General features: G+C 33.7%; 1 protein-coding gene across 6 annotated transcripts in view; it reads left to right on the top strand.

Annotated features, from left to right (window-relative positions):
- The window catches only part of osp (myosin phosphatase Rho interacting protein outspread), a 227,259-nt gene that overhangs the window by 174,362 nt on the left and 35,061 nt on the right, over positions 1–17,836 (top strand). For all 6 annotated transcript variants that reach the window (XM_085204795.1, XM_085204796.1, XM_085204798.1 and 3 more), the window contains exon 3: positions 1,910–1,975. In XM_085204795.1, the coding sequence (XP_085060921.1) occupies positions 1,910–1,975 (66 nt within the window). The remainder of the gene's footprint in view (positions 1–1,909; positions 1,976–17,836) is intronic.

Raw genomic sequence — 17,836 nt, 5'->3', positions numbered from 1 at the left:
AAGCAAAGTGTTTAAACACTACGCAATCAGCTAAAACAATGAGAACGGAACATGTGCTCTGTCGTAACCAGTGACGTAACCAGTTATTACCCGGCTAAATTATAAATTGCGTGCAGTGACCGAATTTAATGTTATTATAGTGCATTCGTTATTTATGTCCCTTAATGATAGTGTGAAACAGTTAAAAAATGAACTAATGGTTCCATTGAATGTGAGGCTTGAAGGGGGAAAGTTAGTAAATTATGTTTTTATGAGATTTTTACCTAAGGCGATTCTTATATTTTGCAAGGTATATAAAGAAAAGAGCTGATTCAAGGCTGTCGTGGCACAGGGATACAAAAGACCGCGGCGGTTATGTGTTCGATGCCCACTAGGGGAAATGAAATATTTAATATTCTTTATTTCCTCGCTCTGGTAACAAGGTTTAAGTTCCCGCCACACCCGTGTAGGATTACTTTACACTTTTTTACATAGATCCCTGCATACTTCTCTCACCTAGTCCACCATCATCAACCTCCATATATTACATGCCCCCGGGCGGTTCTCATGTTTTTTACGTGACCTTCTTCCAGTGTCATCTATACTGTGTTGTCAAAGGTCAACTGAGGTCTTTCTATCTCTCTTGCCAATTATACCCTTTTTCCATTTTTTTCATCAGTCATTTCAACGTGCCCAAGCTACACGAATCAAATAACATATATTTAAACTTACTACCTACAACTTTAAATTCAAATAATTTTTAATTAAGTCTCGTTAAACTGTTTATTTCTTTATTTTAAAGGTTATTTACTAATATATTTTTTTCACACGGCACCCGGCCATTGCAAAATCTATAATCGGCGCTAACCGCCACCGGACATCGGTTTGCTAATCGAATGTTAAACATTCAAACAATTTGCTTGTTAACGTTCTCACGAAACACTATTAGGGGAAGGTTAATAGCGTGTCAATATTAATTTACTTTTGTTTTTTTTAAATTTCTGGTCGACCACCACCCGCAATTTTGTAAACGTAAAATGGTTTTTTTTTTTCGTTTCCGTAAAAATTTCGAGAATTTCCTAAGAATTCTCTCTTAGTGCTCCCCTGCACTCTCTAATCTACTTATATACATGTCAAATTTTAACTTTCAAAGTATAGTAGTTTCGTCTGTGAGTTATCTGTAAGTCACTGAGCGACAAAATAACTTTACATACATATTTTTTTGTATATCTATACTTTATATTAATGTTATAAACCTTAAGAGTAGTTAAACACGCTAATCTTCCGAATTCCTTAAATTCCGAATTAAAAAATATGTCTGTATTAAATATGGTCAGATCCATTTATGGACGAAGACGGACGAATATAAATAATATTATTAGTATGTTGATCTATATCAAAGCGCGGTGGTAATTCCGCCATTCTCGAAAATGCCGCGGAAAGTGGAGAACAGAATGTCTTAACACTAGGTTCCTCTTCCTAGCTTGCTATATGCGGAATACTTGAAGCAAAAAAAACTATATAAATTATCATATCTACACAAGTCCTTGACATATGTATATGTGAATTAATATCTAAATTCTACATTCTCTATTTACATACGTAATGGCGTTTTTTTAGTAAAGTAATTTTTAACATTGAAAGCAATGGCCTTATTTTTATGATAACATTTAATTTAGAAGGTTATGCATATATATGTGTAAAGAGAATATACTCTCTTTAAATATAGCTTTTTTATGGCCCCCATGAGATGTTGGCGACTGGAGAATGTCTTATTTTTACCAGGACCAGCACCAGCAGGAGACCAGCACTACCTAACATAAAACTTTCAGATTTTCTATGTATATATTCATCCCTTAAGTAAACAAAAGATGTGTAAAGCTATAAATATTATCAAAAATAAATCTAATATTAAAATAATTTGTTACAGAGATGGCAGCGGAGGTGGTTCGTTTTATATGACGATGGCGAGCTGACGTATTCATTGGACGAACACGTGAGTATTATTTTTCTATATATCATTTTTATTTAGGAATAAGCAGAACAGAGTGTTATGACACTCACTAGATTCACATTATTCTGACCGTAAAAGTCCTTTGTAGCGTTGTGGGTTCGATTCCTATTCGGGGGAATGAAATATTTAATATTTTCATTTCTTCGCTCTGACGCCGTGTTTGATTCATTAGGAAGAACTTTCCTCGAGATTTGGCCAGCATTTACAAAAAGAGTGACAGTATCTACTGTTTTGGTAACTTGACACCGCCATGACGAGATGTTAAGTTCATGACCAAATATAAATTTTATCACCAAATTTCTCACTTCAATTAAAATATTTTTTGTTGTTATTAAAAATGTGTGTTAATAGCTTACGGCGCATTTTTGTCAATAATGGAAAGAGCTTCTTTAGTTTTCTAAGTACATACTGATTATTATTTTAAACAATTTTGAATAATAAATAATTGTATTGAAATACCAGAACATATTTAAGTTTATTTCTCCGGTCTGGTAGACCGTGTTGGTAGGTTCTGCCACTCAACAGGCTATCTCAGAAAATAGTATATAAACCATAAAGTGCCTATCACTATCGGTCCTTTCTGCCAAATATGCAATACGAGAGAAGCGTGAAGCTATAACAGAGAAAAAACATATGTTACTGAAATGCCATTTAGAGAAGATAAGAAATGCCTCGAAAATTCGGCGGAGTGTTTTAGGCTTAACACTAGGTTCTCTCTGGCTACCCTGATATATACCATATAGAGCGTGAAGCAATATACAGATATATAGAGCGAGAAAACTCTCTTTACACTATCTCTTTATCCCATCCCGAATACAGCAGGTGTTACAAAAGTAAACGGTGTCGGTGCTTCGCAATAAAGCTACCTACTTTTACAAATCGACGGACGCGCGACCAGGCGACGGCGACGTGTGAAACGATCGTAAACGTTCATTATTCAGTGTTCCATTGGATATAAATCTCGGTGGTTAGCGAACTGGCTAAATAATTTCAATGCAACTATGTTGTGCTGATATATTACAAGTAAAAGTATATATCTTCTTCTGTTTTATAGGAATTTTGTGTATTGTTTACTTTAGTTTATTCAAGTACATATCTGTCTGTAAACACTATATTTGTTCGACAAGTTTCCTCTAGGAGTAATAATGATCTTCCAATAATCAATTCTCCGCTCCGATAAGACAAGGTTCGGCGTTGTGTTCCGTCACTCAATACGCAATGTCTTGTTGGCGGCGCCTAAAATTAATGTTTATATAGAAAACGAATAGTAAAAAAACATTAGCTTTTTGCCACTTCCGTCATTTACGAATTAAATACAAATATCCTAGCAATTTATTAGATTTCGCAAACGGTGCTCGACGTGAAAGCAGTAGTAATTTCCATTCAATTAAACGTCCAATAAATATTTAAATAATACACGATTTAAATAATTCCGCTATAAAACTTGCTGCTTGTTCACAATACTATCGTTTTGGTATTCGCTGATATGTTTAATAATGCTTCGGTGGCGGATTATATTCATATTTCCTATATTACTATGACATATGGAAAAATAAGTGATGGCACTCGTTATCGACATTCCCCCAAGCGAGAAAATAAAGATAAGTGATTCCCCCTAATGGGAATCGAATACACAACAATCGTATTTATAGTCTCACGACATCAGAGCTACGAGGCGCTCATGTACCTTAACTTTAAATTGATTAGTGTTAAAAGAGGGAAGAGGAAGAATTCAGAGGAACAAAAGTTTTTTAATCAGAACGGAGTGTCCTAACACCAAGTTCTCACTACCCTGCCATATGTGGGATAAAGCGTGGAACTGAAAACAACAACAACAAAATGAAACACTAGTAAATCCAATTTATTACTTACTATCGAACTTGTCATGCATACATTTTATAATATCTCTATATTTCTCAGTCTAGAACTAGATATAGAGATTCTAAAATAAACTAACACCTATTCCGTTAGTGAGTATGTCAGTAATCCCGTTGCTCACTACGGAAATTCAGATTTACTGGATTTAATACGATGTCTATTTATTACTTTAAATAAGATAAAATGTGATATTTTGATACAGTAGTATAGTAATATTATTATAGCTGATATATCTTTACTTATGTGGTAAGTTTTATCTCTAAATACAATATTAAAAACTTATATCTAATTTTATATACAGATATTTTACTTAGTTTCTCGCTGTACCCCGCATTCAGTAAGGCAGCCAGAGGGAACCTGGGAACGTAGTGTTAAGACACTTCAATCTCATTAAGATAGTTCCGTTCCTCACTTTCCATCGAGTTCTAGAGGCAAAAAGCTCTAAAAAATTGTGAACTATAAATTTTGTTGTAACAACACGGTTAGAAGGTCACGCAGTGTGTTTTGCATTTCTTATGTTCTACTGCAAATATCGGGTCACCGCAGTAGCCGCAGTAGTACGAACTAGTATGGTATCATAATCTAATAAACACTGGGGCTTCGCTATGACGGCAACCATTATTCTATTTGTTTTGATTTTGTATCTGTTTTACAATGTCTTTTAATAAAATTGATTTTGTTTTTTTACATAACTTTGTATTGAAGTTTGAATTGATTTTCAATTTACTTGAAACTACTAACGTTTTGTGAATTTAAGCAAATATATTTTTTCCAATTCAAATATAATTTGAACGAATGACTCACCTTTTGATTCCATAGTAAAAAAGAACATTTAAAAACAAACAACTACTTTAACTACCAAAATTAAAATAGAAAATAAAATACAAAAAGAGAGAAAAAAAAACCTAAGAACAACTCTACCAAATTCAAATTACTCGTTGCTTACCATTTAACTAGATGTATTTTGTAATAGCTGCTCATTTTTCGCTGTCAACAAATCAATTGTATACAAAGTTTGTCAGCCTAAGAAAAGTGCTATAAGTCTTGTTTTGGCTAAAACCAATTAAATACTACTATTAAATTAAATAATAATGTATTATACATGGTGTTAATGATGACGCCATTTTGACAATATTTTGTAGATATCGATTTGTATAGAGATAGTTGTAGGTTCAAATCGAAATCGTCAAATTTGTAAATTTTGCAGCTGGATTTTTCCAATATCCTGTTGAATTAATATTTTTGTTTATTTACCCTATTTGTTTATTGTTTCTCTAACAATGTATTTTTTTTAACTTATACCAGTTTCCACTAGAACCTTGGTATATCTGGCCCATTAATATTCATGTCAAAATTTAATTTGTAATATATTATAGCTTCAGGGCGAATTTTAATCAAAATGTTTGATGGTCAACCCTACGGGAATAATTAAGTGTTGTTCTAAGCAATTATATTTGGGGTGATAGTGGTACAATGGACAGTATAACACACTGTAATTGTGGGTTCAATCCTGACTTGGGGAAATAATGATTTTTTTCTTTAATTCTTTTATAAAGCACGGTGTTGGGTTACGCCACTCTACAAAGTTTCCAAATTGATGATGAGAGAGAGAAAGTGAAGAAGACTGTTCTCAAGACTCGGTTTTCTGTGCCTACACTGCTATATTCTTGAAATTAAAGTTACAATCTATTGTTATATTATAACAAGTATAGTTATTAATGTAAATCTGAATTAATTTTGATTGCATCGTGTTTTAATTAGTGCGCCGTAACTTCCGTGCGGCTTAGTCGCTGTAACTGTTCCGTGGTTTGTTTTGTATGTTAATATTATTGAGTAAGGACGGCGCGGCTGTCGGCATGTGGCTTATTTGAGACTAGTTGTTATTCACAACTTCGTTTGCGTGGATTTTGTGACTGTAAAATGTAAAATCCTGTTTACTTCCATTTACTTGGGAGTTTCGGAAAATTCTCGCTGGGTGCTCTCGTGCTCTCTCTTCTATACTTCTCGAGGAAGTTATATACTAAATTTATCTCTTATCTCTTCTTATAGTCGCCTGCAATATATTTTACGTGGATTTTAAAATGTAAAAATCCCCTTCTGTCGGATTCCGAATTTCGAATTCGAATCCAGAGAGGTTTCTTTGGCTCTTTCTTGTACACATTACTTGATTTTGAAGTCTGGCATGTAGGTAGGCTACATCCTAATTACAACTTTCGAAGTCCAATAGTTTAGTACTTATGTACTAAGTCAAATTAGTGATATTCTTATCATTCTAGATTTCTCATAATCATTCACAATCATTCACAATTCACAATATCAGTCAAAAATAATTGAAATCTTGCGTCACGTATTTAACCTACCATCTTAAGATCAAACAAATTCTCTACTACTCAATACAATAATTACATACAAATCTGACACCACAACCACCATAATTACATGTTGTCAAAAACCAACAGCACGTCCGTCCTTTCCGACGATCCGCGCAGGAATGCGGCCGCGTTGAGCAAGACGTTCGGCGCGGGCGCACCCAACGAGCACCGATCCACCTGCACGCGCGTGCACGCTTCCGTAATACAATCAATGATTTATGATTTTTGACAACAACGCTGATTTTTATCTTTGCTTTTAATTTGTCATTTGATACTGCTGACCTAAATGTTAATGGGTCTATTGCAAATGTAATAAAATTGGGTGTTAGCTAATGGTTTTAAAGTATAATTTTTGAGCCATGTTCATGTATAAGTATGTCAAAATCTAGGTTGGTTGTTTCATATTTGATTAAAGTGGAGAAAATAGTGATGTGTCACTGACTAAGTTAAATGAATGGAATAAGTATACAAAGATAAAATTTTTAGTTTTGCTGAATTTATAGGGAAGCAGTTTCCTCAATAGAAAAGGAGTGGAAGGTGCCTCACAATAAAAATAATTAAAAAAATCAACAGTCGCTCAGAAAAAATAAAAAGTCGCCACTCTTTTCTTGCTCCAGGACCTCCACATCCCTAAATCCGATCCTGGATATCCCACTACTACTAATAAAACATAAAGATAGATAAATATTTTCCAAATCAACGAAAATTCCAGTACATTCTCACTAGCACACGTCAGGTGAAACTTTATAATTAGTTAAAATGAGCGAACCGCGTTAGTTGCGAGACTGTGAAGTAATTTACAATGGGTGCGTGTCGTAACTTTTCCCAACAATTTTCTATTGCGGGAAATGCCTCAGCCGTTGCATTTTGTATGCAACTTGTTAGATTTCTTACATCATGGCGAATACTTCGTACGATCGTAGATAATGGGTGGGTATAGAGTGTTTCCTTTGCAGGTGCGTTGGAATTAGGTTCCCGATAACTGATTGATATTTCGTAACAACTACTTGTTATTTATTATTGATATGGCTGTTTATTTTTAGAGTTCCGTACCTTAAAAAAAGACCTTATTGAATGACTTTATTGTCCGTCTGCCGATCTCTCTATATGTCAAGAAAGTTTTTTACATTTAAAATATAAAATAAGGATAAACATAACATATTCACTAAATCTTTCGTCCTAAATCTCAAAATTTTGTCTAAGTAAAGCTAAAAAACTATAAGATTAAGTTTCATAATAGTCTTGGTATCAAATAATTATGTTGGAATATAATATTAAGTCGAGTTATTTTTATTCACATTTTATTTAATTCTAATATAGACTAGTTTTTGCCATTTAGAACGGTATCTCATAACAAATTCAATATACACCTAATAATTATAATATTTTTAAAGCAGCTTTTTTTATATATATTTTTGTTTGACGCTGTATTCTTAATAAAGTGACATATTATTATTATTTAGAGTTTTAAAGTTACTAGATGCATACCTAAATCACTACAGCATGTATGCTAGTAGTCATTTAAAATTTTATAGTATAGGTTATTACCACAGATAACATCGAAGAGAAGTTTAAATGAGCAAGTCTATGTTGCCTATTTCGAGATGCTTATCAGAGGTTGTAATATTTATAAAACGGCCTGTCTACACCTCGCCAAACACTTTATATGTAATTTGCATTTATTTAAACGAAAAGGCGTTTCATTTAAATTTAAATGACATGAAGCCTTCGTGGCCCAGAGGCTGTACTGTGACTAAACGCGATAGGTTGTGTGTTCGATTCGCATCTGGGGAAATTAAATATCGTATATTTTCCTTTTTTCTGGTAACAAAGTACGGCAAGGAGTCCCATACAATTAATGTAAAAATTTTATATAATTTGGCAATAATATAACAAGCAGTTTAAGCGGGCGAAGCCGCGAATGGATCGATAGTATATTTGAATATTATATTTTAACAATTTATCCATAGACATAGTTACTTAGTAATCTGTTCACGTAAGTACTATGCAGGTTCTCAATGATCACTGACGACCAATTGACGGTTCGGTGTTCCATTTAAAGCAAGAGCAGCATAGCAGAGAAATAATACACCGCAATAAATAGTGATTTGCGTCGTCATCGCGGAAACGGTTGAGTTGGCTGTGGAGTCCCTTTGGTTGTGGTCTAATTTATGAGAATAAAGCTGGATTCTTTTTTTCATATTTATATTTTATTATTGTACGGTTATATGAAAGTTAGCTTTGGAAAATTAGAACAATCATCTTTATGTTATAGGTTTTGCGCTTTTGGGAAAATAAATAAGTTGTAACAAGTGAAGAATTTCGACTTAGCTTGACAACAATGGCGTTTCTCGCTACGTTTCAATTTTTAAAAATATTTAAATCACACCAATTACCTATTCTGTCTCTAAACTATTTTTTTTTGCTATTTTAAAATATTTTTAAATGGCAATCTGCGAATTTACTGTTTGTAAGCAAAAATAAAATAGTATATTATAAATTATTTCATAATGAGTGGACAAAGGCAAATACACTATAATATTTAAAGATGGCAAAATAAGGAACTATTACTTACTACTTAGGAACTATTACTTACTTATTATTACTACTAAAGAACTTAAAATTGCATAATTGATGTACAAAAAAACGCTATTTCTTATAACTTACACACATCTAGAACAATTCATGGTTTCCAGCGGCAAGCTATAGAATAAACATAACCGTGCAAAGGTTTTTAGGTTAATATGCATAAATTAGTGAAGAATGAGGCTAGGCCGGGATTTGAAAAATAACCTGACTTTGCTAACAATCACTCATGCACCAGCCTGCAGTAAATTATAGACGGATGAGGAATGATAATAGATGAATTTCTCTACAAGTTCTGTTCAAACGGTTAAAATTAAGCAAAGTATTAGGTTTTCAAGCTTAATGTTATAATAGTATATAATGTACCTACTGTTGAGTTAAGTTGTTCATTCAACATGCAATGCGTCAAATTCATGTGGAAAGTGAGGAGTGTTTTGTCACTTAATGTGTGAAGCTGGAAAAGTTCTACTGAAATACTAAATTTGGCTCTTGTTTTTGTTTAGTTTAAATCTTACATTTAATTACTTAAAGTAAAATATTTATGTAGCTGTTTGAACTAGAAAAATTGTTTTAATCGTAAAAAAGTAACTTTAATTAAACGATGAATGATGTGGGTTGAACAATAATATTTAAAAAAATTGCTAAAAAAGAACTAAAATAATTAAATTAATCTAAGTTTTCTAAATAAATAGGAAAAAACATAATCCAACATGAAACAGTTATTTATGTAGGTACATAAGTTCCCTACATTTTGAAGACTTTTTTAAACCGCACAAATCTGATAAGGTTTATACAACCTGTCAACAGAAACGGGGAATGTTGAAATGCAAAAGAAACTTTTAACCTTAGCACTGATAAAGATTTTAACAAAGAAGCTTTTTAGATAGTGCCTCCATTAACATCGCAGTGCTACAGGATAATTGTGCTTAGAAAAATAGCTGAAGCTCGAAAAAAATCTTCTATGTGTTTAAAAGCATTTTAGTTTTGTGCTTCAAAGATTGTTATTTTTATTACGGTTTCTCGTTTAAATTATATTTGTGAAATGCAAGTGATTTTAAAATTATTTTCTTTTTTGCATTTTTTACTTTTTGACCAAGCTTGCATCATCTAATATTTGTGTAATTAAATATTGTAATAGTAGAATTCAACTTGTTTCGGGTTGTAATATTTCTTTATGTATATTAACTATATTCTTTATGTATAAATTTCTTTGTTAGTTTTCAGCTAACTTTTAGACTGAAAAACGAACAAGGCACTATTTTATACATATGTATATACAAAACCCACAACCATCAAAAACCACAAAAACTTCTGCACCGTAACCATCATGCTTCGCTTAAAAGAACAATCCTAAAATAGAAAACTAAATGGCCAACCTTGTTTACGACCTCACGTGCGCTGATAAGAGTTATCTAAAACAATGAACCTTCTAAAACGACTAGGAACCGAGCTAAGTTTTTTATTGCATGTAAATAACGGAGCTGTCGCACATCTTTTGAACTGTAATCTTTAAAACTATATAAACTTTGCAATCTACATACAAATTTGTAAATTGTCTGTATGTAAAGTTGACTGACTCATTGAATTTCACTAAAGGTTGTGGGCACCTGAAGGTCACTTTGACATTCTTCAAGGACTCTTTTTTTCTAGCTTCATGCTGTATCCTGCATAAGGCAGAGTAGGCAAAGGGAATCTCATCATCATCATCAGTACCACTCAATTTTCAATACATTGTATAGTGAATGACGGAACTAAACGCCGCGCTTTGCTTTGTTACCAAGCCGAGGAATTGAAAATAATTTATTCACCTGATAGGGAATCAAACTCACAACCATCGTTTCGAGAACTCGACCAAATGCCGTAAAATGTGTGTAAGAAAGCAAAAATCCCTATCAGTACTTCCAATTACTACACCATGTCGAACTCAATTCTTAGGCTCGTGACAGACAAAAACATTAATTCATTCAAGCTTGATTGCTCATTGTATTATAATGTGACATAATAATTAAGTATCGTATAGTAAGACTAGTGCACACTGGCCACTAAACGTTATGAGTGTGGGAGAAATTGTTATTTTAGATTAATTTTTAATGTGAAATATATGACTATACTAAGGACATCCAATTTATATAAGTATTATAAAGAACTCTTTCGTTACTGACTTACTGATACGAAGCACAGACGAATCGATTCCTACTCAGGGTAATGAAATATTTAATATTTTCTCCATTTGCTCGCTCTCATTTTGACGAGGGCAGCGTTGAGTTGCTCCACTGAATATGCAACTCCAGAATTCAGCGGAAAGTGGAAAACGGTGTCTAATGTGAACGGAGAAAAGTGTCTTAATGAGAACGGAGTATCTTAACACTAGGCTCCTAAGTCCCTTCAGACAGAAGGATGCGATGTGCGGATTCTTTAATTAGTAAAAGTAAAAGTAAATGACCACATGATGTGCAAGACCTAAGGTGTTATCTCAAATCGCGCATAGTTAGGACAAGCTACAGGGTGATTCGAAAGTGGGTCACATGACAATGCGGTCCGGTAATTACAAGTACAATAGGGCATTGTGCGCTGCGACACTTCCGCCGGCGCACGCTCATCCCTACATCCTGTATAATGATTTTTTTTCATAGTTTTGGATATTTAAATGTAAAAATATTATTTTATTTATTAGTAGGTTAGAAAATTATTTAGAATTAATTATTTAGGTATTATAAACATAATCTTTAAAAAAACTTTAAGAAATGTTTAAGTAAAAAAAGAGCAAGCAGTTTTATGCTTTTTCCAAAAGCTAATGGTACGCTGCTTTTCTTTCGAGTTCCTGTTTTAATATACATATGTTTGCAGCACACTTGTATTGTAAATTTAAACAAAATAACATGATATAATACAGAGTTCCCCAAACTTTTTTGTGTCGTAGACCTTTTGATTTCCTGCAAATTTCTAACTGTAGTGAAGTTTAGTGTTAAAAAGTTAAAGTAAAAACACATGTTAATTTATACATTTATTAATTAAATTTAAATTAAAACTACTCAAAATAAAATGTTGTATCTGTTATGTAAATATATACGTAACAATAAATAAACATAATAAACATAAACGTAAGTAAATAGGTACTATCAGTGTATGTGTTGAGATCCACTATCGTGGACCTCCATTTTCATTTCATGGAGCCCCAAAATATTTTTTCTGCAGGTTGTCAAAGACCCCCAGGGGTAGATATACCACTTTGGGAATCACTGATATAATAAATCAGATCAAATCAGCTTCACGCTGTATCCCGCACACAGCAGGGTAGAAGAAGTTAAGACAGTAGGTTCCCCCTGATACTACATGATATCATATATCATTTAAATCAACGCCGTCTAAGTGTCGAAGTGTCAAACACAAAGTTAAATATTCAAAGGGCCTGTCCCGCAGACACCTACTAGGTGATTCGGATTACCGAACTAATCAGCTTAACGTTGTGTGTCACGCCCCAATCACTTATGTGCACAGCGTGTCAGAATTTGTATTATATATCTATAGCCCATATCTTTGTCGGTAAGTATCTATAACTGACGAACGTGACGGTAGACGCGACGGTTGCGGGTTCGATGCCAGATACCGGAAATTATTATATTACTATTTAAATAACACGGTATTGAGTTCCGCAACTCAACACGCAATGCCTCCAGAATTCGGTGGAAATTAGGGGACGGAAGTGTTTTAATACCAGGTTCCGAGGTTCCTCCTGCCTGGCCTGCGCTCTGCGCACGCTACAAAGTAGTAAAGTTATTAACATAAATCTATGGAATTAAGTATGTTGCAAAGTTTTTTGTAAAAATGTGATAATACCTATATTTAATACAACTGTATGCAGAACACAGGGAAGGTGAAGTAACCTATGTAGTAATTTCCTTCTTTCAGCCCAAATTTAGAGACATTGATATAACATTTCGTAATGGTAGAAAAGGCCGTAGAAAATTTAAATATTTAAAAAAGAAAATTTAAAAGGTGTAATTAAACAAACTGTACGCTGACCTCGTTTAGGTCTATGTTGACCGACAGCCACCCATTTCTACTTTCCCACACTAAATTTACGACACACTGTGTATTCGAAACCCATAGGCGTCGGATTACCGAGCTCATCTAAACATGCTTAAATTTCTTCTATAGTATTTATCTATATATATAAAATCGAAAGGTCACTCACTCATCACGAAATCTCAGAAACTACATGTGCTAGGAATCTGAAATTTTGCATAGGAGTTACTTATAGGACGTAGGCGCTCGCTAAGACGGGAATTTGTAATATTCGACTTCTAAGGGGTTGTTTTTGGGGTTGAAAGTTTGTATGAAACTTCTTTACTACAAATGCTAGGAGTCTCAAATTTTGCATAGACGTCACTAGGACGTAGTCATGGAGACAGAAATTAATAATAACATAGTTGACGCGGGTGAAACCGCGAGAGGGCCGCTAGTTATATATAAGATTTACCTTCTATGAATTAGTAGAAGTTCGTGACGCAGTGTTGTTGGTTCGATTCCCATTCAGTGGAGTGAAAACAGTAAAATATGAGAATATATTTTTCGTTCCAATCCTGTTTCGTTTAATAAGTCTAAGAAGGCTCTTGACAGATTAAAGTGATAATGCCAGACCTTCTATTTCAGGAAGGAATGAGATTGAAGAAAAGCTGAGATAGGCCGGAATGTCCATTAAAATCGACTCTTTCTATCTGCGGCTTTGTTTGTATTACCATTATGATGTGATATCGATGTTTTTGTATCGAATAACGGCGTATAGGCGAGCATCGATTTTGTCCGACTCTGTGGTTAGATCTGTCCCGATTGTTATACTTTGCTTCCTGGTTGCCTACTGTTTATAATCACTGTCATCTGTAACCTTATACTGATGTCTTTTGATGTTGATGAAATTACATCCGATGTCAGATTTAGATTTTAAAGATGTTTTGACGTGCACGCGGTTTTTAAACGTGTTAGAATTATGTTCACGTCTCTTTGTGTTAGATGAGGAAGTGTGTGGGGAATCGGTTGTTTTTTTTACTTAGCTTTATTAATTGTACGTGGTGGTTTTCTCATCACGCATATAGCAGGTCAAATAGAGAGAGCTCAGTGTTAAGACAGTCTGTTCTCCACTTTTTGCTTTTGCGACGAGGTATTTAATTTCAATCCCAAATAAAATGTCCCAAATTTGTATCGAAAGCGAAAATTAATCGTAATAGGCCTACACGCCTAGTTTACCCGGCTATGTACTCGTATATATAATCGTGAAACTCGATAAAATTTATAATTGTAATCAAAATCACTGACAAAGCCTAATTAATATGTATATAAATTATAATCGATCATAATATTTTCTCTCAATAACGACTTGCAATCTTACACAACCACTTTCACTGACAAAAACCGTACCAGCGCCATGTCACGAATCTATAACAGTTTTTTTGTAATTTATTCGTATGTTATAATCTTGTATGGAATGATAAAAGTTGATTTTTTTATATATATGGTTAAGTTATTTTTTGTATTGGAAATGATTATGGGAAGTCCTTATATTTAGTCCTTGTATTTAGCATCATTGCTCCCAAACGGATGAACCTGATGGCTTAGATTTGGTTCTTTAATTTAAAATCTTCCTCTATATTTTATTGTCTCAAATTTTGAACCTATCCTGCTGTATGCAGGATAAAGCGTGAAACTCAAAAAAACGTACCATACATTTTCCACACAAATACCAAGATAAATAACTCGTTACAAATTGTTTTCTTAAGTGCTAGCTTTCACGGGATAAGAACAGGCGATCATTGGCGCGTCAGTCAAACACCCTAGTTGTTAAGTAAATTGTTGATACAGTAAATTTTATCACATTAAAGGTATTCATTTAAATTATAGCTCAAAATTGTTGTTTGTTAAAATAGGTTAAGTAGAGTGAAATGTGTCTATAAATAATACTCGGTTGTTAAATATAATTTTACAGTACCTATACTCAATATATAATATTCACTAATTGTTTTTTATAATAGTTTTATTATTTATTTTTGGTAGCGGAATTCAAAATCTCAAACTCTTTCTCTCTCTCTTTCTATATCTCTAATATTTCGTAGCCTTCCCTCGTTTTGTGGGTTAAAAAAGGATATTAAAAATTCTAAAGCAAAAAAACATAAAACGTAAGTGGGGAACTAGGCTCCCTCTGCCTGACTTGCATGCGGGATTAAGCGTGAAACTGAAAAAAACATTAAAACAAATTAATTATAAGTACAAAATGACAAAACAAACAAATTATTTCATACTACCGCCTAAGATCTGCATACGTACTTAAGTATCGATGTAAGATCGAGTGACACTCCAAAGGGCCCGACTGACATATCGGTGACGTGCAGAGACGCGGCCCACATACGGTGGGAAAAGTACTTGCTGTTAGGGCTATGTTTGAATTATATGTTTAATTTGGTATATAGTGAATATAGTGTCTTAACACTAGGCTTTCGTTACATCATAATAAAATATATTCATATATCATAATAATAAAAAAAAAAAAAAACAAAAATGTACAATAGTTTGGAATTGCACCAAAGTTTCATTCAGTTTCAAGCTCATCAGCTTCACGTCATAATTCGAACACAGTAAGGTAAGAGGGAACCTAGTGTTAAGACATTCTGTTTGCTAGTTTCCGCAGAATTCTGGAGGCGTTGCGTGTTGAGTGCCGAAACTCAACGCTTTTTGCTTTGACATCAGAGCGAAGAATTTGAATTTCATTTCTTCGAGTTGGGATCGAACCCACAACCAGTGCCATTTACTATCACACTTTAGGCCCCTGCGCCATGACTGGCCTCCTAAAATTATGCGGAATTTCCTATAAATAAATTTCACACACTGCTAGCCCTAACCAACGAACGCTTGCAAACCACGCTTTACATCGCTCTTATTAGCACGTACTCGAAGCGGTCGGTCGCGGTGTCCCCCTTCTATGAGGTACGAGTACATCTGGCAATGTAAAGAAACAAATAAGATCAATAGATAACTTCTATCGGCATTTAATAGGTGATCATTTAAATTTAAACCTTTCTATATTATGAGATTTTGTTGCTATAAAGCGCACAGTTAGAGGACACCAGTCAACGCGCATTGTCTCGATATAGGGAGATCGCATTTTAATCCATAAGTTAAGAATCAACATAATTGATTCAAATATAAAGAAAACTTTATACAATTCCTATATTTTAGAAAATTGAGGTAGAAGAAATCTATACTGTAAATATTACTTTTTGCTTGCCCGGATCGAGAAAAATATTTTTAAATAAAATATTGCAATCCAACTGTATCAAAATTAAATGGCGGAATTTAACGCCGCACTTTTTCGTAGGTAGTGTGCATGACTTCATACTCTAGAAACTTTTCATTTGCCTCGTCATCATCATTAATTATGTTTAATAGATACTTAACAACATTGTGATGATTTACGATACAATAATCATAATGATAGCAAGGGTTATGTTATAAATAAACTAAACGTGTCGAGTATCTATCGCCATTTATTTTATTGGGTTCTTGTTCTCTGGCTCTAGGTTGTAAAAACATCCTCCATTCATAAAAGTGAATGGAAATCTTAGTAACTAACGTATTTATAGTGTAAACAAGTCTGGACGTTTTAGTTACATAATATAGGGAAATGTCAAAATGTCTAATTAATTTGCAAGATATTGTAATATTACTTATTAAGAAAACATATAAAAATTTTAACGTAGCGGGACTCGAACCCGCGCCTGCTGACAGGCTGATTTCAACCTGTCAGGAGGAAAGTATTGTAATATTTTCTTTGAAAGAAAGAAAGTATTGTAATATTTTCTTTGCACTTTATTCCTATCAGGGTTGGCAGAGAGATGGGAGCACCAAACTTTCTACGGTTTCTAAATACTTCTTTCGCCTCGTCCACTGTCAAAAACCTCTTCACACATCTATCAACGTGTAACGAGACCGCCTCTTCAAATGTCAAGATCTGCATTTCAGTACATAATGTCTTGATCTTTTGACGGAAAGAATGGAAAGAAGTGTCATTACTATAGATTATCTTTGACTACACTGCGATCTGCGAGGTTCAGCGTGAAGCTGCAAAAATATCACGGTCACTATATTAATTACAAATAAAACCTTATTTCAAATAACTAATTTAATCTTTTGAAGGATAAATTCCTTCAAAACGTTGTTCATATAGTGTGTACGTGAATACCTGCGTCTACACTGCTATCTCATTGACCCTTATCTATTAGAAGCTGCGTGCGTGAGGTCCATAATTCTAGGGATAATCGGCGACGGCGTGGGCGACAGTATAACTGTTCACCACCTATATTTAACGGTTTTACTCGAATACTTCAAACACTTAAGTTAAAATAAAATCTTAAACATCCAATAATACTCTAAAGTAATATAAAAACGTTCCCACATCTGATACGGTATCGTTTAAAGTACTTCATTTAAATCGACAGTAATATATAAAATGCGCCTGAAAAGTGACTTTCACATGAAATTAATGAGCGTATCGAAAAACGTATCGACATTTTCGAAAAGTCTTCTCTCGAGAGAATAATTTATTGACGTTTCCTCGACAGTCCGGCTCGAAGGACCTTTAATCTTTTTTTTTAACTTAATGTCCATTCCAATAGATAAATTGTCTCACGGACGCCGTTATAATTGTGTGTACCTCCCATTCAATAACTTAAATACATAAATATTCTATGAGCGCTGTAACAAACTACACCGTAACTAATCCTTAATGTCGATGCTCACCAATTTACAAGATCCCTGCTCCTAAGGCATGTTCCTTAAATAACCAACTACGAAGACATCGAATAAAAGGTCTTTGATACAAAATTGACTGGTTAAGAATAGTTAAAGGTATGAAACTAATTATTTTGTACGCACATCTTAAACTTTATGATGATATATACAGAGTTAAAGTTAGAGTTTAAAGTTAGAGTTTTAAGTGTATTTCATTTGTCGCAATGAT

The sequence above is a fragment of the Heliconius melpomene genome, chromosome 20 (genome assembly GCF_056956725.1).
Source record: "Heliconius melpomene rosina isolate 202511_hmr_F chromosome 20, ASM5695672v1, whole genome shotgun sequence".
NCBI lineage: Eukaryota > Metazoa > Arthropoda > Insecta > Lepidoptera > Nymphalidae > Heliconius > Heliconius melpomene.
Note: the sequence above shows the minus strand (reverse complement) of the source record. Positions and strands in the feature narration are given on the sequence as shown.